This window comes from Ornithorhynchus anatinus, chromosome 3, assembly GCF_004115215.2.
Source record: "Ornithorhynchus anatinus isolate Pmale09 chromosome 3, mOrnAna1.pri.v4, whole genome shotgun sequence".
Classification (NCBI taxonomy): Eukaryota; Metazoa; Chordata; class Mammalia; order Monotremata; family Ornithorhynchidae; genus Ornithorhynchus; species Ornithorhynchus anatinus.
Window position 1 is genome coordinate 86,825,025 of NC_041730.1, and position 27,104 is coordinate 86,852,128.

At 53.6% G+C, this 27,104-nt stretch overlaps 1 protein-coding gene across 1 annotated transcript in view; it reads right to left on the minus strand.

The window, feature by feature from the left end:
* Nucleotides 1-27,104, minus strand: part of PALD1 (phosphatase domain containing paladin 1) — a 119,758-nt gene that overhangs the window by 58,343 nt on the left and 34,311 nt on the right. The window contains exons 2-10 of the mRNA XM_029060453.2: nt 7,002-7,216; nt 6,472-6,574; nt 5,629-5,808; nt 5,154-5,318; nt 4,082-4,242; nt 3,670-3,745; nt 1,824-1,975; nt 1,106-1,205; nt 816-920 (exon numbers count right to left, since the gene is read on the minus strand). Of these exons, the coding sequence (XP_028916286.1) occupies nt 816-920; nt 1,106-1,205; nt 1,824-1,975; nt 3,670-3,745; nt 4,082-4,242; nt 5,154-5,318; nt 5,629-5,808; nt 6,472-6,574; nt 7,002-7,192 (1,233 nt within the window). The 5' untranslated portion in view covers nt 7,193-7,216. The remainder of the gene's footprint in view (nt 1-815; nt 921-1,105; nt 1,206-1,823; nt 1,976-3,669; nt 3,746-4,081; nt 4,243-5,153; nt 5,319-5,628; nt 5,809-6,471; nt 6,575-7,001; nt 7,217-27,104) is intronic.

Consider the following 27,104-nt stretch of genomic DNA (forward strand, 5'->3'; position numbering starts at 1 on the left):
AGAGCCCGGAGGGAAGCTGTCCGAAGCCCTGGACTCCGGGGGACGCCGAACACAGCCCAGAGGGAAGTCTAACAGAGAGCCAGGATGGATGCTGTCCAGAGCCCGGAGGGACACTGAATGGAGAACCCAGAGGGAGGCAGAACATAGTCCAGAGGGACACTGAACAGAGAGCCAGAATGGATGTTGTCCAGAGCCCAGAGGGACGCTGTCCAGAGCCCGGAAGGACCCTGAATGGAGAGCCCAGAGGGATGCTGTCCAGAGCCCAGAGGGACTGTGCTGTCCAGAGCCCGGGGAGACACTGGCCAGAGCCCAGTGGACTTCTGGGAATCCTTTCCATGGCTTCTGAAAAAGATGGAGTGACGTTCCTTCCGATACAGGCTGAGGAGTGAGATAGGCTGGGGGCACTACCCAAGTTGCCCCCAAAATGTCATCAATCAGCCTGCTGGGCCACGGACCCAGTCGTCTCTCGGGGGCCCTGGATCCCCTTGAGATGAGAAGAGCATGGAGGCCACAGTTGGGGAGCAAGCCCCACTCTCTACCGGACCCACTGCGCCACGCTTTCCCTCTCTGAGCCTCATCGGGAAGAAGGGGAAAGCATCAGCCAGTTTAAAATCGTAGAAAAGGGTCGACCGGAGGGAACGGCTCACCGTCACCCTAGGGGAAAGGCATCCCTCAGCAAGATGGGAGCTCAGTCAAGGCCGGGACCCAGGCTTCCCCAAGCCCCAGCCTGGAATTCCCGGGTCATGGTCTACCCAACACCACAGCACCTGCTGCCTCAGGCAGCCTGATGCCCCCAGAAGGATGCCTCCCCTCACCTGAGCCTGGTCCTGTTGTTCAGCCTCCTCCAGCTGCTTCTTATTTTCCAGCACGGCTTCCTTCAGATGGTGCAATTCAGAGCAGAAGGCAATGGCGCTGTCCACCTGAAACAAAAGTGGGTGGGAGAGGGCCCCCCCCCCCACCAACCACCCCGCAAAGAGGTCTCAGGGTGTTCGAGAGGCAGTGAGGCTCACCTTCCCTTCCCTCCCCCAACTCCATAAGTTGCAAGTGAAGGGAGGGGAGGGGGAGAACCCCAAGTATGCTCAGCAGCTCCCTCATTTCCACTTACCTCCTCCACGATCTGACTCCCCTTGGGCACCATGGTGATGAAGTTCTGGACCAACCTGAGGTGATCCCGGGGCAACGTGGAGGCTGGTGGGGAGGAGACCCTGCCGAAGTGCGAGGTGGCGGGGAGGAAAGGGGAAAGGGGAAAAGAGAAGTAGGAAAGAGGAGGACGAGAAAAAACGAAACGGGGAGGAGAAGGAAAGACAGGAAGCAAAGATGAGAAGAAAAAGGAAAGAGGAGGAGAAGGAAAGTGTAAGAGAAGAAATCAAGTGGAAGAAAGAGGAGAAGGAAAGAAGAGGAAGAAGAGGAGGAGGAGGAAAATGGAGAAGACAAGAGGAGGAGAAGGAAAAAAGGGGAGGAAAGAAGAGAAGGAGAAGATATTAAGGGTGTGGTCTGCCTTCCCTCTCCTCCTCTCTGCCTCTCCAGGCCCTTGAGACCCAGCAGGCACATGTTCTCACTCACCCTGGTCAGGGAGGATGAGATCCAACTGGGAAAACTGAAGCCCAGAAGGATATCCTCCAGGCTGGAGCAGGAGACTGAACTGTGCGGTTGTTGGCAAGCCCTGCCCCCCAACAGCAGTATGAGCTCCCAAACTCTTTCCATTGGCCCAGGCCCAGCATCCCAGCACGCTGGTCATCAGGGCTGGCCGGGTAGCTACCCCCCTCCCTGAACCTGCTTCTCCCCAATCTCCCCCACTACAGCCAGGGATCCCCCTCACTCACTCCGGCCGCTTGGATGCCCCTCGGCGGTGGTACAGCACCAGGGTGCCCATGACCATGCCCAGGTTGGTCCTGCCCACTCCGGTCTGACAGCTGAAGAGCAGGGCCGGGGGTGGCGCAGTGGGTGTCTGGAGCAGCAGCAGGCTGGGGCTCTCCTGGGGAGGACAAGGCACCGTGAGCTGAAGGTGCCAATGTCAGAGTAGGCCAAGGGAATGGATGCCCGTGGACCCCCGGCATCCACCTATCCAACCATCTGTCTGCCCACCCACTGAGCACCCCAGGGCACAGAGCTGAGAGCTAAGTCCGGGAGTCCCGCTCTTCCGTTTCCGGGAGGGGGGGACCCGGCATGAGAAGGCCACGTGGCAATCAGCGGGGCCTGGGGTTGGTGACTGCTCAATGGGTGCCCTGGCTGTGAGTCGGGGCAATCCGCCTCGGACATCTCCACCAAGCGGTGCCGACTCCAGTGGGCGACGGAGGGGATCGGCACCGGGGTGAAGCTGGCGGGCTGGGGAGATGGCCCAGCCCCACGGCGGGTCCCTGGCAAGGCCAAGAGTCAAGGCTTTCCGACCGAAGGCTCTTCGGAGCCCGCCTGCCTCTTTCTGACATTTACTCTCAAACTGAGTTTCTGGAATTGAGCACCTTCTGCCATCGGCCGGGGAACAAGTGGGATGGAAGAGAGGGACAGCAGAAACTCCTGTCCATCAGCTTCAAGGCTCTCGAGCAGCTGCCTCCCTCTTACTTCTCCGCTTCTTTCTCCCACCACATCCCAGCTCGCACTCTTCACTCGCTGACCTTCTATCTTGCTCACCATTCCCTCAAATCTGGCTCCTGCACAGGCCTCTCTTCCTGAATGGAGCATCATCTTTCCCTTCTCCAACCACATCTCTCAACCCCTCTGTCAAAGCCCTCCAAGGCAACACCCCCAAGCTCCCGGGACACATGCCCCCACCCCACCCTTCAGTCATCTTAGCACTTGCAGGTACACCTGTTCATTAAGCAACTGCTTGTTTTTGTCTCTCTAGACTGTAAACTCGTTGTGGGCAGGAAATGTGTCTGCTACCTCTGTTGTATTCTCCCAAGAGCTTAGTACACGGCTCTACACATAGCAGGCACTCAAATACCATTGCTTGTTTTCATTCTGCTCACTCGTGTCGCTGCACGATTGGCTATATGCGCCGATTTGTCTTTCCCTGAGACCAAGCGCTCCTCCAAGACAGAGGAGTCTCTGCTTTACATTCCCAGCCATCCAGGAGGGGCTCTACACACAGGGCAGCTCATTCAATGACGACGACGATGATTCCGATGGATGAAGGTTTGAAAATGTGCAGCGCATTTGCCACCTTAGTGCACAAGGCTTCACCAAGGACGGATACGCAGGTCTGGAAGTCTGGGCATAGGTGGGTGTTTCATTCACACTGGTCTTTCCCGGGAGAAACACTGTGGCAGAGTAGAGACCCTCTGCCCAGACTTTCCCCCGCCTTTTCCCATCTCTGTGGTCTCCAGGCCCAGCTTGATCTGTCACCTAACCACTTGGATACTTCCCTTCAGACCGCCCCGACTTCCACCAGCACTTAGTACAGTGACTGGCACGTAGTAAGCGCTTAACAAATACTATAATTATTATTAACAAATACCGTAATTATTATGTCCAGATCTCTCCACACCATTCCTTCCCCCTTCCTTGGAATTTATTTTGGCATTCTTCTCTCCCGTTAGATTGTAAGTACGCTCCTTGAGCTCTCACCCTATGTACTCTCCCAAGTGCTCAGTACAGTGCCCGGCACAGAGTACGTGCTCAAGTATACTACTGATTGGATTGATGGGGTGACTGTCCCGGCCACGGGCTTACCCTGAGAAAAGCGACAAAGGCATCAAACTGGGCTTCAGGAGGCGCCCCATCCACCGGTAGAGGCAAGCGAAGGTACCTGGCAGAGACAAAGAAGCCTGCCAATGGGAAGGCCTGCGTGGACACTCCCCAGGGAGAGCCCAGAGAACCGGCCACGGGCCTGCTGGAGTCACACGTCTCCAGTCCTTCCTCCCAGAGCGCCCCGCTCCGTCCCAGGGCCTCCTAGACCCACTGACACACCTCAGGGAGGCAAGCCAGGGGCCAAGAACTCTCTGTTTTTTGCAGATGCAGAAATGGAGGCTGAGGTTGGAAGAGGAAATGGCCCAAAGTCACCAGAGGAATCAGAATCCAAGGGTCCCCGCTCCTTCCGGGGCCCCAGAGGGAGGGACGGCAGCCGGCAGCGGCCGCCCAGTACCTGTAAGAGGGCAGCAGAAAGACAGGCCGCTTGTACACCTCCTCGGTCACCCGGACGTCATCCTCGCTCTGGATGTGCACGGTGTGTGGCTCTTCCCGGAAATTCTCTATGTCGTGGTACACGTAATATGTGTTCTCGCTCAACTGGGCAAAGTCACGGATCTGCGCATGGGAGAGTGACAGCCGGGCCCCTGAAACAGCCAGGCCTGGGGCCACCGGTGAGGACCGGAGCCCGAAAGGAGAAGGAAAAAGCTCTAGGGATACTGCAAGCTGCAGGAGAGTCTCCTCTTCCTCGCATGATGCGGGCTTTGGCGTGGGGGAGTCCAAGTGGCGATGATAGTGGCAGAACAAAGGTCCAACATTCCTCTCAAGAGTAATCGTTCCATGGATTCTCCCCACCCAACTATGAAAGGGTGGAATGCCCAGTGTCCATAGTCACCCGACTCCTGGTACTCAGACGGCATCACTGGGCCCAGGGCTACCACCGAGGCCAGGTAAAGAGAGAGGGACCAATGGGAGTAGGGGATTGCTGGGGAAGGGAAGATGGTAAGCCCCTTATCCACCAATTCTATTGTTCTCTCCCAACCGTTTAGTACAGGGCATTGTACACAGTAAGTACACAGTAAATGTCATTAATTAAGGAAGGAAAGAGAAAAGACACAGAGAAAGGAAGGAGGGAGGGAAGATTATCAAACTGACGAACAACCCTGCATCTCCAGTCTGCTTTCCAGTCCCACTCCCTGGGCCCAACTCCACGGGCTGATCTTGCAAAGAGTCCCTGGAATAAAGAACGGAGAATGGGAGGACTGGCTAGTGAAGTGTCCTGTGGGCCTGGTCAGTTTGGAGAGTTTCTCCGCGAGTCTGGACTACACCATAATGAAAAGACAGCTTGGGCCTCCCTTGGGGGTCCCGGTTGGCGGCCCTGGCTTGGAAGAGCAGGGGGAAGCAATCACCCACTCCTGAACTGGCCCTAAACTGACCTTTTTGCTCCTCCTCTCGGTCCTCAGAAAGCCCCGGGGCCCGGGCCTCGCCCTGGTCAAACTGAGCCCCCGCCGGCCCCACCACACTGTCACCTCTTTCCGGATGGCCAGCTCCAAGCTCTCCACCTGGGCAGACCGACCGGAGCCGTGCAGGTTCTCGGACAGGCTCTCCTTGTCCCGTGGGGTGTGGGGTACGAAGTCACCCTCCGAGGCCAGGAACAGGACGGGCTCCTCGCGGATGCAGAAAAAGATGCACTCCTGCAGAGAGCGAAGGAGAGGGGGCCTGACCTCTGCCCCCAGCCCGCCGATGACAACGAGATGCAGGGGACCCCACCCGAGGGCCTTGTCCAGAAGATGCTGGGGCCTCCAAAGCCCCCAGTTCACCGAAAGACCGCCCCCCAACTCTCCTGGCCCTCTGCACTGTGGAAACCTGGTGGCTCCCAGAGGAAGCTCGGAGAGGTACCATCCTGCCACCCCTCACCCTGTCCTCCGACCTCTCTGCTTCCCCCAGCCCCTGGGGCCTGCCTTGTCTGCCCCAGACTGGGCCCAGCGAGGCAACCCAGCCTACCTTATAGCCGTCACTCTGGAGCTTCTGCAGGACACTTTCAAAGCCCCCAAGACTCGGCTGCCCCATCCCAAACACCGCATACCCGCCCTTGGCCTGGCGGAAGTTGGGGGCGCCGCATCCGCCGGTGGTGTTCAGCACGTCTAGCTTGCTGTGCACGTCCCGGACTATGAAGCACCTCCCCTGGGACAGGAGAGCAGAGGAGAGGGTCAGGGGATTGAACACGGAGCTCAAGAGGTGCAGGAGGATTCGATTCCAGATGGACAGAGGGAGAGAGTGTGTGTGTGTCGGAGGCAGAGGTGGGGAGGAAGCCCGGAACAGCTGCCTTATTCATTCCCCAGGATTTTCCCCTAGTAAAATCCAGTGGTCCTCCCTCCCCCCAGCCTCTCCACCACAGCCGCCTCGGAGGTAGAGTCATCCAGAACTTGGTCAGCTCAGGAACAGCCCAACCTAAGGAGAATAGGTAGCTGTGTCTCCCAAAGAGATTCCCCCGGGGAAGGCAAGAAGGTGGGGCGAAGGTGGTGGTAATTCCTGCGATTCAGGGACTAGTGTCATCCTCAAACAACCTGAGCTCTCGTCCTTAGGGGAAGGAGTCAGACTGCGTCCCTCCTTCCCTTCCCTCTTCAAATACTCAAAAGCTACTCCACTCCCCATTGCCTCGCCTGGCTGGGAGATCAACGAGGCTCTCCCCCTGCCTCTGGGATGAGCTGCACCTACACCATCTCGAATTGATGAGGCTTCACAGGGCAGTGAGATTCCCCATATTCTTTGATCAGGGGGTTTCAGGCCATGGATCCCTCGGGAGAAGAAGAGTTGTGGGGTAGGAAAACGGTCCGGGGGTTTTACCTGGACCAGGTAATGCTCCAGGCTGTTCTCCGAGATGCGCCCCACTGTGTAATTGGCTTTGAGCAGGTCATCGTGGATCTGGAACTCCTCTCTGCAGTTGTACCTGAACCGGCAAAGGCAAAACTTCTCAAGGAAGAGGGCTCGGGACTCGGCTGCTTGGGGACAACCAGTGCTGTTAATAAACTGGGCTGCTCTGGAAATGACATCTAAGTGTGTGGGTTACCTCAGTTTCCCCCACTTAACTGGGTCTTAAGTTGCTAAACCTGGGTCAGGTCCTCAAAAATCATTCACAAAACCACCACCACAGTGAGCCGACTAATCCGACCTATTTCCTTTTTCCTGTTTTCCATTAACCACGGTCCACGCTTCTGGCCAGCAGTAGTACTACTGGACACTGCTCCGTTCCCTTGATCCTGGGCTCCAAGAGTCTCCGCCCCTGCCCCTGCTACTTTGCTCCCCAAACGGACTCAAGGTCCATCGGCCAGAGGATGGCGGGAGGGTGGGGCCCACCCCCGGCCACGGTCACTCACGTGATGACGACGGGGGCCACCTTGTTGGTGATGATGGACTTGGCTTTGCTGTTGTGCAGGCCGATGGTCTGGAAGGAATGGAGACTGACGGAATGGCGGTCGTCCATGGTCCCGTCGCCGGGCACGTTCTCGAACTGGGGGGCTGCGGCCGACACTGTCTGCTGGGCGGTGCTGGCCGTGGTACCCATCATCTGCAGGCGGCTTCACCAAGTCACCTGAGAAGGGGGTGCGGAGGGATAGCGGTTAACCAGGGGGTCTCCTCACCTCTATGTTCTCTGCGAGCCCAAGCCCCAGTGTTCAGAGGCCACTGAGAGCCAGGGAGGGCACTGGCTAACTCGGTCCCACAGTATGTCCAAAACAATCAAACAATGGAATTTATTGAGCACTTACTATGTCTAGAGCACAGTACTGAGCACTTGGGAGAGTAGTCAATCAGATTTGAGCACTTACTGTGTGCAGAGCACTATACTAAGTCCTTGGGAGAGTACAATATAACAGACATTCCCTGCCCACAACAAACTCTGAGGCTAGAGGGGATGACAAACATTAATTATAAATAAATTACAGATATGTACATGTAAGTGCTGTGGGGCGGGGAGGGGGGGATGAATAAAGGGAGCGGGTCAGGGTGATGCAGAAGAGAGTGGGAGAAGAGAAAAGGAGGGCTTAGTCAGGGAAGACCTCTTGGAGATGTGCCTTCAATACGGCTTTGAACTGGGGGAGAGTAATTGTCTGTCGAACATGACGAGGGAGGGTGTTCCAGACCAGAGGCAGGACATAGGTGAGAGGTCAGCGGCGAGAGAGACGAGATCTAGAGGCAGTGAGAAAGTTAATTTAAGAGAAACAAAGTGCGCAGGCTGGGCTGTAGCAGGAAATCAGGGAGGTGAGGTAGGTGGGGCATGGTGGTTGAGTGCTTTAAAGCTAATGACGAGGAGTTTGTTTGATGTGGATAGTACAATGCAATAGAGTTGGTGGACATGATCCCTACCCACAAGAGGCTTTTTTTTTTTTAGTAACTGTATTTGTTAGAGCTTACTGCGTGCCGGGCACTGCATTAAGCACTGAAGTAGATCTAAGATAACCAGGTTGGACACAGTCCCTGTCCCAAATCAGACTCATAGTCTTAATCCCCATTTTACAGATGGGAAACCCAAGGCCCAAAGAAGTCAAGTGGCTTGCCCTGGATCACATAGCAGGCAAGTGTCAGCTTGGTTTAGAACACAGGTCCCCTGACTCCCAGGCCCGGGCTCTTTCCACTAGGCCACGCTGCTTAAAATCTAACAGGGGATACAGACGTTAAATTACACATATGAAAAGGAACCAAGTACAAGGATATGCCCATATAGGCTTATGAGACATATGAACTGTGTCTCTAGACTGTAAATTCATTGTGGGCACAAAAACTGCCTACCAACTCTTACACTGCACTCTCAAGCGCTTAGTACTCTACAGTGCTCTACAAACAGTAGGAACTCAATAAATACAATAAATAATAAATAAATACAATCGAAGGATCAATTGGTCCCTAAGTGCTGTGGGAAGGGGATGGTCATGTGGATCCAAGTGCATAGGAAAACAGGGTGAGGAGAGATTTGTTAGGGACAGCTTTCTTGGGGACAAGGTTCTAATAGGGTTTTGAAGATGGGGAGACCTGTGGCCTGTTGGCTGTGAAAGGGAGGGAGTTCCGGGCAGGAGAAAGGGTGGAAACAAGCTGAACAACGGAAAGAGAGGGGAGAGCGAGGCTCAGTAAGGAGGTTGACGCTAGAGGAGCCAAGTGTCTGAGCTCAGTTGTAGTGGGAGAGGAGCAAGGATAAGCAGAGGGGAGACAGCTGATTAACTTAAGAGTCAAAGTGAGAAGTTTCGGTATGATGTGCAGGGAACGTGTCCACCAACTCTGTTGTATTGTACTCTCCCTAACACTTAGTAATAATAATAATTCCTCTCTCTGACCATAACCTTCTCACCTGCCTCATCTCTCACACTCCCTCCCCCTGCAAATTTTTGCTACTGCCCCACAGAGACCTCCGCTCTCTTGATCCCATCCGTCTTTCCAAAAGCATCTCTCCTCACCTTGCCGCCCTGTCCTCACATCCCACTCTCGACGATCAGGTCTCCGCTCTCAACTCCACCCTCTCTACTCATCTCAACTCTCTGGCCCCCTTTCCCTCCGCCGCTCTCGCTCCACTAACCCACAGCCCTGGATCACTTCCTCTGTCCGCCTCCCACGCTCCTATGCTCGAGCTGCCGAGCGCTGCTGGCGAAAGTCCAAGCACCGAGCCGACCTCACACACTTCAAATTTATCCTTTCCTGCCTTAACTCTGCCCTCTCCTCCGCCAGGCAAAACTTCTTCTCCTCCCTCATCGACACCCATGCCTGCCACCCCCCCCAATTGTTCCGGACCTTTAACTCTCTCCTCAGGCCCCCTGTTCCTCCCCCTCCCCCATCTCTCACCCCCAATGATCTGGCCACCTACTTCCTCACAAAAATCAACACAATCAGGTCTGAGCTCCCCAAAGTCACCCCTCCGCCTCTCCCCTCCCCCCCACCGACCCCCTCCCCTACTTTCCCATCCTTCCCTGCAGTATCCTCAGAGGAGATCTCCTCCCTCCTCGCAAGTGCCACCCCCTCCACCTGCGCCTCGGACCCCATTCCCTCTCACCTTATTAAAACCATCGCCCCTGCCCTCCTCCCTTCCTTAACTTCTGTCTTTAACCACTCAATCTCCAAGGGCTCCTTCCCCTCTGCCTTCAAACATGCCCACGTCTCCCCCATCCTAAAAAAACCCGCTCTTGACCCCACTTCCCCCTCCAGTTATCGTCCTATCTCCCTACTACCCTTCCTTTCCAAAATCCTAGAATGAGTCGTCTACAATCGCTACTTAGAATTCCTTAACTCCCATTCTCTCCCGGACCCCCTCCGATCTGGCTTCCGTCCCCTCCACTCTACCTAGACTGCTCTCTCTAAGGTGACCCGTGACCTCCTTCTCGCCAAATCCGATGGCTCCTACTCCATTCTGATCCTCCTTAACCTCGCTGCTGCCTTTGACACTGTCGACCATCCCCTCCTCCTCCATACCTTATCTCACCTCGGCTTCACGGACTCTGTCCTCTCCCGGTTCTCCTCTTATCTCTCTGGCCGGTCATTCTCGGTCTCCTTCGCTGGCGCCTCCTCCCCCTCCCATCCTTCAACTGTTGGAGTTCCTCGAGGGTCAGTTCTCGGCCCTCTTCTGTTCTCCATTTACACTCACTCCCTCGGTGAACTCATTCGCTCTCACGGCTTTGACTACCATCTCTACGCAGATGACACGCAGATCTACATCTCCGCCCCTGTCCTCTCCCCCTTCCTTCGGGCTCGCATCTCCTCCCGCCTCTGGGACGTCTCCACCCGGATGTCGGCCCGCCGCCTAAAACTCGACGTGAGCGAGACCGAGCTCCTCATCTTCCCTCCCAAACCCGGTCTCTCCCAGACTTCCCTATCGCCGTGGATGGCACGACCGTCCTTCCCGTCTTTCGGGCCCGCGATCTCAGTGTCATCCTTGACTCGTCTCTCTCATTCACCCCACGCGTCCTATCCGTTACCGAGACCTGCCGGTTTCACCTTTACAATATCGCCAAGATCCGCCCTTTCCTCTCCACCCAAACGGCTACCTTACTGCTACGGGCTCTCGTTATATCCCGGCTAGACTACCGTGTCAGCCTTCTCTCCGATCTCCCTTCCTCCTCTCTCGCCCCGCTCCGGTCTATTCTTCACTCCGCTGTCCGGCTCATCTTCCCGCAGAAACGATCTGGGCCTGTCACTCCCCTTCTTAAACACCTCCAGTGGTTGCCTTTCAACCTCCGCTCCAAACAAAAACTCCTCACTCTAGGCTTCGAGGCTCTCCGTCACCTTGCCACTTCCTACCTCTCCTCCCTTCTCTCTTTCTACCGCCCACCCCGCACGCTCCGCTCCTCCGCCGCCCACCTCCTCACCGTCCCCCGTTCTCCCCTGTCCCGCCGTCGACCCCTGGGCCACGTCCTCCCGCGGTCCTGGAATGCCCTCCCTCCTCACCTCCGCCAAACTGATTCTCTTCCCCTCTTCAAAACCCTACTTAAAACTCACCTCCTCCAAGAGGCCTTCCCAGACTGAGCTCCCCTTCTCCCTCTACTCCCTCTACCGCCCCCCCTTCTCCTCTCTGCAGCTTAAACCTTTCCCCCCCATTTCCCTCTGCTCCTCCCCCTCTACCTTCCCATCCCCTCAGCACTGTACTCGTCTGCTCAACTGTATATATTTTCATCACCCTATTTATTTTGTTAATGAAATGTACATCGCCTTGATTCTATTTAGTTGCCATTGTTTTTACGAGATGTTCTTCCCCTTGACTCTATTTATTGCCATCGTTCTTCTCTGTCCGTCTCCACCAATTAGACCGTAAGCCCGTCAAACGTCAGGGACTGTCTCTATCTGTTGCCGACTTGTTCGTTCCAAGCGCTTAGTACAGTGCTCTGCACATAGTAAGCGCTCAATAAATACTATTGAATGAATAATAATTATTATGGCACTTGTTAAGCACTTACTAAGTGCCAAACACTGCGCTAAGCACTGGGGTAGATACAAGTTAATCAGATTACGCACAGTCCCTGTCCCACATTGGGCTCACACTCAATCCCATTTTTTTTTTTAAACAGATGAGGTAACTAAGGAACAGACAAGTTAAGTGACTTGCCCAAGGTCACTCAATAGACATGGGGCAGAGTCAGGATTAGAACCCAGGCCCGTGCTCTATCCACTAAGTCATGTTGCTTCTCAGATACAGTGCTCTGCCACGGTAAGTACTCAGTTAAAAAAAAAAGCCCTGATGGATGTGGAGCTGGATGGGCAACCACTAGGCCCACAGCCCAGGCCTCCTGGAAGCAGCAATTTTTCTCCAGCCCAGGTGGCGGTGGCTCCCCGGCACAGCATGCCCACACTTCTGGAACCCTCCAGAGAACGCTGCTGCCAAATCCCTTCCCCCACCCCGGCTCCCCAAGGCCAGCATCATCCATCCCTCTGGGCTTTGGAGGCAGCTCTCTCCGGTCGGCCTCCGGCACTGGCCCCCTTGACGACTCCCAGCCGTCCCGGTGACAGCTGTGTGAATGAAAGCGCTCATCCTGTTTGAGGGGCCTACCTCCCGGCGGCTTAGAACACTACCCAGACTCCCGCTTTCTTGTTTAGATCAAACTCTCTTCTCAGGTGGAGTACAGGATTAGCCTCCTCTGTACAAACAGGAAAGGGGGCACTCGGAGAGGTCGAGTGGCTGCCCTCGGATCACACAGCCCAGATGGGCCACACCGGGATAGAACCTGGGACGTCCCATACTGCCCAGCCGTGGCTCCCCTCCCAGCGCCGGGCTGAGGTTAATGCTGGATGGAGTGTATTCCCGATGGCATCCGACCCCGGACCTGTGAGGGGGATGGAGGGTGAGGTGGGGCGAACAACCCTAGAGTAAGCCTGAGGCGGGAACAGCCACTGGCAAGGATGGGCCAGCTCTCCGGGGACTCCCGCCGCTGGGACAGAGATTGACCGAAGACACGACTCCCGCCACAGGGAGAGAGATTGACCGAAGACACGGCTGTGCAGAGCCCCAGGTCCCCGGACGCTCTCATGGCGTGGCCCCAGGGGCACCCTCCCTCTCTCCATCCATCTTGAGGCCTCATGGAAGCTTGGAGCAGCTCATCTCCGGGGGCCTCCCTCTCAAGCCCTGAATAAAACCTGTCAGTGACTACGGTCGACGGTCCCGGCTGGCTGACCTCACCGCTCCCCACAGCTGGTGGCCGGCCGCTTTGCGGGAATCCAGATGAGACGGATATTTGCAGCTGTGGACAGGGAGGCGGGGGAGATAGGAGATGGGGGGAGCCTGGGTTCCCCTGCGGCTGCCCCGCCTGGCAGCTGGGTAATGAACACATAATCTCTCCCTCAAACCAGGAAGTACCTCATTCCCCTGCAGCCCCAGCCCTGGCCCCATCTTCCTTCCAAGATCGGCAGGAAATGTCCCAAAAGCCCCCATCTCCCACCCAGCAGCATCTCAGCAACAGATCTAGCCCGAGCTAGGGACGGCAAGGGGCTGAATTCTAATCATGTCTCTGCCCCAGAGGTCACAGAGCCAGAGAAGACCGAGAGGTCAATCAGTCTACCCCCTGCATGCTGGCAGGATGACGGGTGAACCTCCCCCTGTCTTTAAACCTCTCGAGAAGGAGGGCTTCCACACCCATTCCCAGACCCAACATCCCTCGCTGACTGGAAATCCTTCTGTTGTCCAACCTAAGTTCCCCACACTGCAACTTATATATGTAGTTTCTCTGATGGCTGAACCAGGCAAGTCTCTGCCTCTCTGGAAATTCCCATCACTGTGGAGCAAGGCATGGCCTGGGATGTAGGCAGAGTGGGAGGAAAGACAGGCTGGGGAGAGGAGAAAGGAGGGGGGGAAGAGAGAAGGAAAGCAAGACGGGTAGAGAAAGAGGCAGAGGAAAGAAGAGGAAGGAGGAGGAAAGGAGGAGGAGAAAGGGAGGTAAAGAAGAGGGGGAGAGGAGGAGGAGAGAGTGCAGTAATGTGCTCTCCTTTCTGCTGACACAGCAGCTCCAGACCAGGGAGGGGGCAGGGGGTCCGGGGCTATGCCGAGTGACTCACATCCAAGCAGCCAGCTCTGATCCAGTCCACTGGCTGGAGCGGAGGCTGCCAGAGACCAAAATAGCCAAGAGCCTTACAGCGGGGGCAGGGAGAGGTCATAGAGCACCCTGGGTGGCAGGAGCCGGGGATGTAGCATCCTTCCCAGCAGGGCCAGAGAGACTTCAGCAGCGTCCAGCTCCTTCTCCCGCGGCCCGCCTGCCGATCCCAAGAGCAAGGGGCCGCCGGGAGGGCAGGACGGGCTGGAGCGAGGGTGGTCAAGGGGATGCCCACGGCCCCCACTCCATCTGGTACCAGATTCTCAATGCTCCTGATGGAAGGCCAATTGCCTGTCCTCCCCCTCGCCCTCCCTCTGTGGCCCAGGATCACATATGGGGAAGCTGAAGTTTTAGCCAGCAAGAGGCCCAACCCGTGGGAGGATCCAGGAGTTGGGTCCCCTCAAGCCCTGCACCTCACGAGGGAGCCAAACTACTCTGCCAGGCCTCAATCGATCAATCAAGTGTATTTATTAATAATAATAATAATGTTGGTATTTGTTAAGCGCTTACTATGTGCAGAGCACTGTTCTAAGCGCTGGGGTATTCATTCATTCAATAGTATTTATTGAGCGCTTACTATGTGCAGAGCACTGTACTAAGCGCTTGGGATGAACAAGTCGGCAACAGATAGAGACGGTCCCTGCCGTTTGACGGGCTTACGGTCTAATCGGGGGAGACGGACAGACGAGAACAATGGCGATAAATAGAGTCAAGGGGAAGAATATCTCGTAAAAACAATGGCAACTAAATAGAATCAAGGTGATGTACATTTCATTAACAAAATTAACAAAATAAATAGGGTAATGAAAATATATACAGTTGACACAGGGGAATCAGGTTGTCCCACGTGGGGCTCACAGTCTTCATCCCCATTTTACAGCTCTGCCACTTGTCAGCTGTGTGACTGTGGGCAAGTCACTTCTCTGTGTCTCAGTTACCTCATCTGTAAAATGGGGACTAAGACTGTGAGCCCCACGTGGGACAATCTGGTTCCCCTGTGTCTACCCCAGCGCTTAGAACAGTGCTCTGCACATAGTAAGCGCTTAACAAATACCAACATTATTATTATTATTATTAGATGAGGTAACTGAGGCACAGAGAAGTGAAGTGACTTGCCCAAGGTCACACAGCAGACAAGTGGCAGAGCTGGGATTCAAACTCATGACCTCTGACTCCAAAACCCATGCTCTTTCCACTGAGCCACGCTGCTTCTCTACCTACCCGGGATCAGGGTACTGCCAGGCCCAGGGCTCACACCGGCCCAATGAGGAGCGGCAGCAGAAAGAGGAACTGTGCTGGATAAGGCTGACCGGTTTCCTGCCCCTGCCGGACCCTGGAGCTGACAAGCTCCGCCTGCCCCACTTATCCCTGAGTCCGCTGGAAGTCCCCTTCTAGAAGGAGCTGCATGGCGCAGTGGATAGAGCATGGGCCTGGGAATCAGGTCATGGGTTCTAATCCAGCTCTGCCACTTGTCTGCTGTGTGAACTTGGGCAAGTCATTTCACTTCTCTGTGCCTCAGTTACCTCATCTGTAAAATGGGGATTAACTGTGAGCCTCACGTGGGACACCCCGATTACTCTGTATCTACTCCAGCGCTTAGAACAATGCTCTGCACAAAGTAAGCGCTTAACAAATACCAACATTATTATTATTTCACTTCTTTGGGCCTCAGTTACCTCATCTGTAAAATGGGGATTGAGACTTTGAGCCCCATGAGGAACAGGGACTGTGTTCAACCCAATTTACTTGTCCACCCCAGTGCTTAGTACAGTGCCTGGCACATAGTAAGCACTCAAATACCACAATTATCATTATTATTACGATAACTAGCATTATGTAACCCCAGAGTAAAGGAGCCCACAGTGACTCAGGGTTTTCATTCTCCCGGCTTGTGACCTCCTTGAGGGGAGGGGACATCCTCTTTACCAGAGATTGCCAAGGGCTCAGTGACCAGCGCAGCACTCTGCAACCAGCTGGTGCCCAACATAGCTCCCTATACCAACCAGTTGGCCAGTTAAGTGCCCTGAACCCAGTGGGCCCCGAGCACTGTGCCCTGGATGTTGCCCAGCACAGTGTCCTGCACCAGCCAGGCAGCCCAGTGTCTTACACTTGGTGAGCCCCCGGCATGTTGTACCCAGGTGGTAACCAGCACAGTGCCCTACCCCAACCAGGTGGCCAGGACAGTACCCTTCAGCCAGCAGACGTCCGTAACAAGGTCCCCAGACCCAGCAGGCAACCACTGGGTGCCCAGGGCAGCACTCTGAACTTAACCACTGTCCACAACAGTGCCCTACACCAACTAGGCAGCCAGAACAGTGTCCTACATCCGTATAATTCCCTGCCTGCACACAGTAGAGTACTGCCCTGTCCATAGAGGGTGCTCTGGAGGCACTCAGTACACTGTCTACCACATAGTGGGCACTTAGTGGGCACTTAATATAGGATATTTAGATATTTAGGATATTTAGAAGGCACTCAGTATACTGACTTACACATAGCGGATGGTTGATTGACACTAAGTACACTAACATGCACAAAATGGGCCCTCAGTCCCCCGCCTGGCACACAGACAACTCAGTACACTGTCCTGCAGACAGATGATGCTCTATCGGCATTCAGTACACTGCCTAGCAGTGGGAACTTAGAACACGGTCCTGCTTATAGCGGGCACCTAGTAGGCCCTCAGTATATTGCCCGGCACGTAGCGGGTACTCAGCGGCACTCTAACTACATTGCCCAGCAAACAATGGGCACTTAGTAAATGCTCAGTACCCTGCTCTTCACATAGTGAGAACTCAATAAGGGCTCAGGACCCTGTCCGGCACACAGAGAGAATTCAGTACCCTGTCCAGCACATAGTGGGCACTCAATGCACTGCCCATAATAGGCACTTAGTACACTGCTCTGCATATAGAAAGCATGTAGGCACGCCCTACATTCACTGCCCAGCACACACTAGGCACTTAGCATGTGCTCTGTACACTGGCCAGCACAGAGTGGGCACTCCATACACTGCCGGGCATACAGCAGGTGCCGCGGAAACCTTGTTGACCACAGCCAAAAGCCACTTCTCCTGGACCGGATGCCTCGGTGGCTTTCCAAAGCTCAACTATCAGGAGGCAACCTAGAATGGAACCAGGGCAACACAACCATGCACTCGGCCCATTGGCTCTCTCTGGAACAAAATGAGGGGTGAGGATGGACCATCTGGGCTCCTGAGTCCCCAGAAGGTTAGTCCCGGAAAGGGCCGCCCTCCCTGGCCCCCACGGACCATCCTTGAGACCCAATCAATGGTATTTATGAGTGCAGAGCACTGTAGTAAGCACTTGGGGGAGTACAATATAACAGAGTTGATAGACACGTTCTCTGTCCACAATAATTTTACAGTCTGGAGAGGGAGTGCTGTGGGGCAGAGGGTGGGGTGAACACCAAATGCCCAAAGGTCACAGATCCAAGTGCATAAACTTGTGCATTTGATGGTATTGATGCCTGACTACTTGTTTGGTTTTTCTGCCTCCTCCTTCTAGACTGTGAGCCCGTTGTTGGCCAGGGATTGTCTCTGTTGCCAAACTGTACATTCCAAGAGCTTAGTACAGTGCTCTGCACATAGTAAGCGCTCAATAAATATGACTGAATGAATGAACAACATAGAAGAGGGATTCGGGGAAAAGAGGGCTTAATCGGGGAGGGTCTCTTGGAGGAAAAGTGACTTTAATAAGGCTTTTGAAGGTGGGGAGAGTAGTGGTCTGGCGGATATGGAATGGGAGGGAGTTCTAGTTCAGAGGGAGGGAAAGGGGTCGGTGGTGAGATAGATGAGATCGGGGTACAGTGAGCAAGCTGGTGTGTCAGCAGCAAAGCGTGGGGGTTGGGAGACCAGTAAAGTAAATAGGGGACGAGATGATGGAGTGCTTTAAAGCTGACGGTGAGGAGTTTCTGTTTCATGTAGGTGGATGGGCAACCACTGAAGGTTCTTGAGCAGGGAGGCGTGGACTAAATTTATTTTTAGAAAACCGATCCGGGTAGCAGCGTGAAGTATGGACTGGAATGGGGAGAGGCAGGAGGCAGGGAGGTCAGCGAGGAAGCAGATAAGCGAGATAGGATAAGTCTGCTTCCTTCGTGCCTGCGCACAAGCTGTGGAGCGCTGTTGACGGAAATCCAAATATCAAGCCGACTTTGTCCAACTCGAACTCATCCTTGCCTGCTTTAACTCTGTCCTCTCCTCTGCCCAGCAATATTATTTCTACATCCTTATTGACACCAATGCCCATCACCCTAGCCAGTTTTTTCAGATATTCAACTCCCTCCTCAAACCCCTGTCCCTCCCATCTCTTGCTAATGAGCTGGCCACACACTTGATTGAGAAAATTGAAACCATCAGGCATGATCTCCCTTAAATTTCCTATTTCCTCTGCTCCTCTGGAGTCCCTCACTCCTCCTGCCCTTTCAACTCTCCCATCTTTCCCAGCTGTATCTCAAGAGGAGAACTCCCTCCTCCTTTCAAAATCCACTCCCTCCAACCCCAACTCTTTACACCATATCAAAACATTTGCCCCCTCTCTTCTTCCCGCCCTGCCCACTATCTTGAACTGCTCACCTTCCAATGGCTTCTTCCCCACTGCTTTCAAACACGCTCATGTATCCCTTACCCTTAAAAAAAAAAAAGCCACTCTTGACCCCACTGTTCCCTCCAATTATTGCCCCATCTCCCTCCTACCTTTCCTCTCAAAACTAAGTGAGTTATCGACAACCACTGACTCTACTTCCTTTTCCCCAATTCTCTCCTCAATCCCCTGACCTCTCAAAGATCACCAATGATCTCCTTGTCAAATCCAACTCAATCCTAATATTCCTCCTCAACCTCCCAACCCTGTGAACCACCCCTCCTCCTGGAAGCATCTAACCTTGGCTTCACTGATATGGTTCACTCCTGGTTCTCATATCTCTCTGGCTGCTCATTCTCAATCTACTTTGCGTACTTCTTCTCTGCCTTCCACCCCCTAACTGTAGGAGTCCCTCAAGACTCAGTTCTGGGTCCCCTTCTATTCTCCATCTATACCCACTCCCTTGGAGAACTCATTCACTCTCATAACTTCAACTACCCTCTCGAGGCAGATGATTCCCAAATCTACATCTCCAGACCTGATCTCTCTCCTTTTCTGCAATCTCCTAATTCCTCCTGCTTTCCGGATATCTCCACTTGGACGACCCACCGACACCTCAAACTTAACATGTCCAAAACAGAAATCATCACCTTCCCACCCAAATCCTGTCCTTCCCCTATCTTCCTGTCACTGTACTACTATCCTCTCTGTCTCACAAGCCTGAAATCTTGGCAATAACCTCGACTCATCTCTCTTATTCAATCTGACACCAAATCTTGTCAGTTCTACCCTCACAACTTCGCTAAAATCTGCCTTTTCCTCCACATCCAAACTGCTACCACACTGATACGAGCACTTATTACCAGGCTGGTCCCCCGGTTTCTTCGCCTTGGACCCTGGACCAGCAACTGAACCTCTCATTTATCCAGCCCACAAGGAGTGGGCACAGTGACTATTTGCCCACCTTTGCCTCCTCCAGTCTGCCTGCCCACCTATCTGGGCAGGGGAGCTGAAAGGTGGAGAGAAAGGGAACCAAGCTGGGGCTCATGATCTGCAGACTCACATAGTAATAATAATAATAATGGTAATTGCTAAGCATTTACTATGTGCCAAGCACTGTTCTAAGCACTGGGGTAGAAACAAGGTAATCAGGTTGTCCCACGTGGGGCTCACAGTCTTAATCCCCATTTTACAGATGAGGTAACTGAGGCCCAGAGAAATTCAGTGACTTGCTCAAGGTCACACAGCAGACAAGTGGCGGAGTCGAGATTACAACCCACACATCCTCTGACTCCCAAGTCCGTGCTCCTTCCACTAAGCCGCACTGCTTCTCATAGGCAGCATAGTCCCTGTGGTCACAGAAGCAACTGGGGGGCTACAGGGGAGCTGCCTGCCTGGAGCAGTTGGGAGCATCAGCAATGTCTTGTGCTCTTTTGCTCCCACCCCACCAATGGGCTCGGCGGACTGATGCCGCAGAGAGAATCTACTCTCCATTCCTTCTAGAGAAGAGATAAAGTGAAGGACCTCTCTCCCTTTCCACTAGTTCAATCCAGGGCCCAGCCAGCCCGTCAGTCAGCCAACCAGTCAGCCTGCCAGCCAATCAATCAATCATTCAGCTAGTCTGCCAGCCAGACATTCAATCACTCCGTCGGCCAGTCAGTCGGCCAGCCGGCCAGCCAGCCAGTCAGTCAAACAGACAGCCAACCAGACAGCCAGTCAGTCGGCCAGCCAGTCAGTCATCAGCCAGACAGACAGACAGACAACCAGACAGCCAGTCAGGCAGCCAGCCAGCTACTCAATCACTCTCAGTCAGCTGGCCAGTCAGGATGCCAGAGAGTCTCTCATCGGATGGGGTTAGGAAGGGCAGCATGGACTTGGACTGCCTCAGTCCCGTGGGCGAAATCCATGGACAGCCGGAAAAACAAACAGATGGATTTTAGAGCAAATTAAGCCAAAGTGGTCTTTGGAAGGCCAAATAACTCCACTTAGATTAGCATACTTTGGACGTAATCAGGAGGATTAAGTCTCGGGAGAAGACACTAATGCTAGAAAAAGTCCAGGGAAAACATGGACAAGGCAGACCAGCAGCTAGATGGATAGAGACCACAACAACGATAAAGGAAGAACCGTTGGAAAGGTTGCAGATTACGGCAGAGGAGAGGACGTTCTGGAGAAAGTATATCCACGGAGTCGCTCTGAATCGGGAACGACTCGACGACACAATAAAAAAAGTCCCCTGGTGGAGTTCCGACAACTGACTTTGACCTAGATGGCTGGATGAGCTCCTCCCAGTGGAAAACTGCAGGGTTATTTCAAGGCACAAAACTTCAGTTTTGTTCTGAGATGTCCAGCTGCCACCCCGGGGACTGAGGGGACTCAATCAATGGTATTTATTGAGTGCTTACTGTGGGCAGAGCACTGCACTAAAAGCTTGATAGAGCACAACAGAGTTGGTAGACACAATCCCTGTCATCAAGGAGCTTACAGTTGACGGGGAGACAAACATGAAAATAAATAAAAAGTTGTGGGAAGCAGCAAAGTATAGAGAAAAGCTGGTGTTAGAGGAGCGGAGTGTGTGGATCAGGTTGTGGTAAGAGATCCCCAAATGTGGGCAGAGATTGTCTCTCTTTATTGCTGAATTGTACTTTCCAAGCTCTTAGTACAGTACTCCACACACAGTAAGTGCTCAATAAATACAAATGATTGAATGAAAAAGGTAAGGAGAGAGGGTGCCTTAAAGCTTATGGAATGGAGTTTCTGTTTGATGTGGAGGTGATGGAGGTTTTTGAGGAGGGAGCTATGGACTGAACAATTTTTCAGAAAAATGATTCTGACAGAGTGAAGTATGGACTGGAGAGGGGAAAGACAGGAGGCAGGGAGGTCAGGGAGGAGGCCGATGCTGTAGTCAAGGCAGGATAGGATGAGTGCTTGGATCAGCGTGGTAACAGTTCAGATGGAGAGGAGAAGGTGGATTCTAGAGACGGATTGAGCGTGCAGGTTGAATGAGAGAGATGGGTTGAGGATCATGCCGAGGCTACAGACTTGTGAGGTACGGAGGATGGAGGTGTTTTCTATGGTGAAAGTTGGTACAGTGGCCACAGGCCCATGCTGGGTACTGTTGTTGTCAAGTCCATCAGCCGCCAATCCCCCAGGCCCCTTCACCTGTGACATGATCTGGGGCAGTTGGACCCCCTCAAGTCCTTGTGGCTTCCAGTCAACTCCTTTTTTTTTTTTAATGGTATTTCTTAAGTGCTCACTATGTATTCAGCCCGTTCTAAGCGCTGGGGTTGATACAAGACGATCAGGTTGGACACAGTCCCTGTCCCACATAGGGTTCCCAATCTTAAATCCCATTTCACAGATGAGGTAACAGACACAGAGAAATGAAGTGACTTGCCCGAGGTCACACAGTAGACAAGTGGTGAAGCCGGGACTAGAACCCAGGTCCTTCTGACTCCCCGGCCAATGCTCTGTCCACTAGACCACGCGACTTCTCTTTCTGGGGGCGACAACCCCTGGTGAGGAGTACATGGCCACTCCTGGTGGACATCTCTGTCCACAGGCCCCGTCAAGGAGCTCACTCAGAAGAATCTTCTCCACGATCCTAAACCAACCCAGCTGCGACCCCGCATTCCTCCATTGCCCAGGACCATGAGCCACCTCCACTGCTGGGACAAAAATGTGCCAGCGACTAAAGCCCGCTGCCGAGTTTCTCAAGCACAAAAACATCCCTTCACTCACTCCTCTGGTAAATGGAGAGGTTCAGAGCTCAACCTCTTGATTTGGGCCTCGTTTTGTTACACTATAGACTCTAAGCTCCTCAAGACTTTATGCTCACTGTGGGCAGAGAGTGCGTGTCTGTTATATTGTTGTGTTGTACTCTCCCAAGCACTAAGCACAGTGCTCTGGACACAGTAAGTGCTCAATAAATATGATTGATTATTCCACTTTCCCAAATGCTTAGTAGAGTGCTCTGCACATAGTAAACAATTAATAAATACCATTGATTGATTCTCCCCTTTCAGAAAAAGAGGAAAATGCTCCTGCCGAGATGGAGGAGGCTGCGGAGGACTACCCCTGGCCTACCCCTATGGCTAGCAGTGCTCCTTTATATGTACGTACTGAGCGGGAAACAAGAGGGCCTCCCTCACCCTGAAACTGAGGCCCAGAGCAAACTTATTTAGGGGCTTTGAGAGGCCCCAGCTCCCACTGCTCTTTTCCTCTATCCAGGAGTCCCCAGAGGCCCTACCCAGGCTGAACACCCAGCTTGGCCAGGGCAGATCAGGCTGAAAGACGAATATCAGGATATTAGGAGGGAGGCGAATATCAAGAGCTTAATACAGCGCTACTCATTCACTCATTCATTCAATTATATTTATTGAGCACTTACTGTGGGCAGAGTACTATATTAAGCACTTGGGAGAGTACAAAATAATAGACATTTCCTGCCCACAGTGAGCTTACAATCTAGAGGGGGAGAGAGACAGTAAAATAAATAACAGAGATGTACATGTGTGGTGGGGCTGGGAGGGGGGGATGAATAAAAGGAGCCAGTCAGGGAGACACAGAAGGGAGTGGGAGAAGAGGAAAGGAGGAGCTTAGTCAGGGAAGGCCTATTGGAAGAGCTGTGCCTCCAGTTAGGCTTTGAGGAGTGAGGGGAGTAATTGCTTGTAGGATTTGAGGAGGGAGGGCAGTCCAGGCAGTGGACAAGTGGTTGGCAGTGAGACAGACGAGACTGAGATACAGGGAGAAGGTTAAGCTCGTCTCTAGACTGTAAGTGCGTTGTGGGCAGGGAATGTGACTCATTATTATACTGAACTCTCCCCAGCAATTATTACTGTGCTCTGCCCACAGTAAGCTCTCAATAAATACGGCTGAAAGAATGTATGAAGGTTAGCATTCGAGGAACAAAGTGTGCTCAGGGTAAGCACTCAATAAATCCCTATAATGATGATCGATGGGCTGCAGCTCCCTGTGCCGTCCCCCACCCCTACCCGCCAGAGGTGGCCAGCGAGGCGGCTGAAACCCGCCTCCCGGTGCCCACGTCAGAGCTTCCCAGCTCAGGCTGTGAGAGCCCAGTTCCGAGCAGAGAAGGCAGGGAGCCTCCCCCGCCACCTCACCCCACCTCCCGCTGGCCCAGAGATAGAGCAATCCCAGCTTCCAGCCTCCCTCTCCACACGCACCTTTCCCTCCACCCCTCAGCCAGGAGCTTGGGGGGCTCCCCCTTCCCTAGCTCTGGGGGCGCCAAGAGGGGAGGGGAGACCTGGATCAGCCGCAGCAGCCGTTCACACGCCTCCTCCTCCTTCTCCTCCTCCTGCCTGGACCCCCTTCCCTGGCAGAATGCCAGGGGCTGGCTGAACAATGGGGATAAATCTGGGGCAGCTTGGCAAGGGGAGAGGGCCCTTGGAGGAGTGAGCGGACAGGCGGAGGGGGGAAGGAAGGCCCTGCAGCTGCAGGATACATCTGCCTGACACACCACTAATTAGAAGGAAGCACAGGCCTTCTTCTCCCCCTGTACTACCGAGACACTTGTAGGCAAATTTTCCTCTGGCCTCGGCCTCCCTCCCCCACTTCCCATAGTAAGTTCGCCCCACCCCACAGCATCGCCCGCTTCCCGCCCTTCTTCACAGGAGGAGACTCCTCAGCCTCGGATCCTGAGGCGGCCGCCTGGAGACCCAACAGTTTGGGCTGCAAAACCTCCGATCCCACTGGGCGACCCTCAGCTAGATACTGCCCCTGGCTTGGATGGGCCCACCTGAAGCCCCCTTCCTCTGCAGCACACAATAAGGGCCCTGGAAATGCTGGAGACCATGGGGGGCTGCGTCAAACCCACAGCTAATTCTGGTTTGGGGAGTGATGCCTGTCTCCCTCATCTGGAAACAAGGAGATCCCTGAAGAGCTTAAAATGCCTCCAGAGAGAAAGCGGCAAGAATAGGATATTCCCATTTGGTTTCTGTCACGTCTCCCAGAGTGTGTGGGGTGCCAGGAGTAATTGAGGCGGATGGGAAGGCAGCTGACCGCCGTAATGAGGGAGATGGAAAGGCTCTGTAAGTGGTCGGGTGTGCGTGTGGGTATGTGTCATGTGTGTGTGTGTGTGTGTGTAGTGGGGAGGGGGAGAAAGTCATTTTCCACAGGGAAGACACCAACTAGCTGCTCTCAGCACCAACAGAGAATGGACCAAGAAGAAACAGATAGAAACTGCAGCAGGGGAGACTGTGGTGGGAGGGAAAAAAACCACCTTGACTCTAGCATTATTAAGGCCACACCTTCTCCGAGGGGCCTTCCCCTATTAAGCCCTCTTTTCCCCAGCTTGCTCTCCCTTCTAATTCACTTATGTAGTTCGATCTGTGACCTTTGGACATTTGATACTGCCCAACCCCAGAGCACTTACGTACATATCTTTGTTAGATATTACAAATTATTTATTCACATTAATATCTATCTTTGGACTGTAAGCTTATTATGGACAGGGAAAGTATCAGCAAATTCTGTTGTACTCTCCCAAGTGTTTAGTGGGAAGCAGCGTGGCTCAGTAGAAAAGAGCCTGGGCTTGGGAGTCAGAGGTCATGGGTTCGAATCCTGGCTCTGCCACTTGGCAGCCGTGTGACTGTGGGCGAGTCACTTGACTTCTCTGTGCCTCAGTTACCTCATCTGTAAAATGGGGATTAACTGTGAGCCTCACGTGGGACAACCTGATTACCCAGTATCTACCCAGCGCTTAGAACAGTGCTCTGCACATAGTAAGCGCTTAACAAATACCAACATTATTATTATTAGTACGGTACTCTGCACATAGTAAGTGCTCAATAAATACAATTGATTGATTGAAGGGGGTTAACAGTATGGAGTCTCCATCCCTAGAGAGCTTTAAAACAGCCCATTAGCAGACAGAGGTGGTTCGGTCTACCTGGGGCAGGAGACTAGACCAAATGATCTCTCGAGGTTCCCTTGCCACACTAGAATGATGAATCTAATGTCCTTTCATTCTTTTTTATGGTATTTGTTAAGTGTTTACTATGCGCTGAGGTAGATACAAGCTAATCAGGTTGGACACAGTTTCTAATAATAATAATAATGATTGCATTTGTTAAGTGCTTACTATGTGCAAAGCACTGTTCTAAGTGCTGGGGGGGATACAGAGTGATCAGGTTGTCCCACATGGGGCTCACAGTCATAATCCCCATTTTACAGATGAGGGAACTGAGGCACAGAGAAGTTAAATAACGCCCAAAGTCACACAGCTGACAAGTGGCAGAGCCAGGATTAGAACCCATGACCTCTGACTCCCAAGCCCAGGCTCTTTCCACTGAGCCACGCTGCTTCCGTAATTGAGGCACAGAGAAGTGAAGTGACCTGCACAAGGTCACCCAGCAGACAAGTGGTGGAGCCAAGATTAGAAGTCAGGTCCTTCTGACTTCCAGGCCGGGGCTCTATCCATTAGGCCATGCTACTTTTCAAGAGTACCTCCTACTAACCTCTTCTCAGGTCCCTCTGAGGCAGCATCTGACAACCATGCCATTAGAAAGCAATACGGTGAGGGAGGGTAGGAGGGTTCTGGGGGAGAGGGGCTATAATCCCCAACTACACCCAGTCGTGAGCCCGCAAGGCTAGGCAGACACACCCCGGGAGAGCTGAGCTCCGAGGCTGAGGCCATCGCCCTCCCCCCACCTCCTCGCCCGGACGCCAGCTGGGCGTACATCAATCACCAAGCCAACACATGGCCCCCAGATGGGAATCGTTTTAGCTGCCTTCCCGCTGCTGGTGGCATCACTGGACTGGCCCGGGGGCAGAGTGGTCAGGCCGTAACCACTCAAGCAGGCCTGTCTGGATTCAGATGCTGCTCTGGGCCTCAGTGGTCCCACCTGTGACTACCCTCATTACCTCCTACAACTGGGGGAGGATGGACAAGGGGAGGGGATGATCTCCCCTGTCCCCACTCGTCCCCCACACATACACACAAATGTGCCTTAGAAAGCAAAGCATTCTGGTAGAGGAAGAGCTACTACTATATTTGGGCCTCAGTGATCCCATCTATGAAGTGGGTAGACTACCCCCTCCCTACCTCCTATGAACTGGAGGAGGAAGGACAAGGAGAGAGGACTATTCTCCCTCCCCCAAACCCGCCCAACATACACACACACAACACACACCTTTTAGAGCCAAGATTTCTGGTAGAGGAAAACCTGTTACCAAATTTACTGTTGCCCTGTTCACCTCCACAGAAAAGCCACAGAGCCCACATGGTAACATCTCAAAAATGAGAGGCTCATACTCATGAGGAAAAATTGACCTATGAAATACAGCCATTACGCCAATAAATATGGGATTGGGCGGAGTGCAGAACTGTTCCCTCCCCCGAAAAAAAAGAATCAGTAGGGAAACGATGGCTCCCTCAAGTTCAGGAACTTGTGCAGGGCAGTCCAATCACCCCAGCCATGGGTCTCTCGTGCTCCCGGGGCATGTGGGCAGCCTCGGTATCCCACCCCTCCTCCAACCCCAGGGCACAATAGAGAGGGCACGCTGTAGACACGGCTAGGTTTGGACATCCTTGGCCCCCTGATGCCCTAGGCCCATGCCTGGGCCGTGGGGGAGAGATGAGACAGGGGCAACGGGGCATCAGTGAGGTTGGCCCAAACTAGGAGCTGCCTGGAGGGTCTGGGGCTTCCTCAGAGGAACTCAGCCTTAATCAGGTCAAGCAGGAATGGGGTCGAGATCGGATTTCTTGAGGCTCGGCCATGCCAGTTTCCGGTAAATTAAAGGGCTGGATTTTATTCTGCGAATGTCTGTTTCACAGCGGAGAAAGGGCATGGACCTTTGGCTCAGG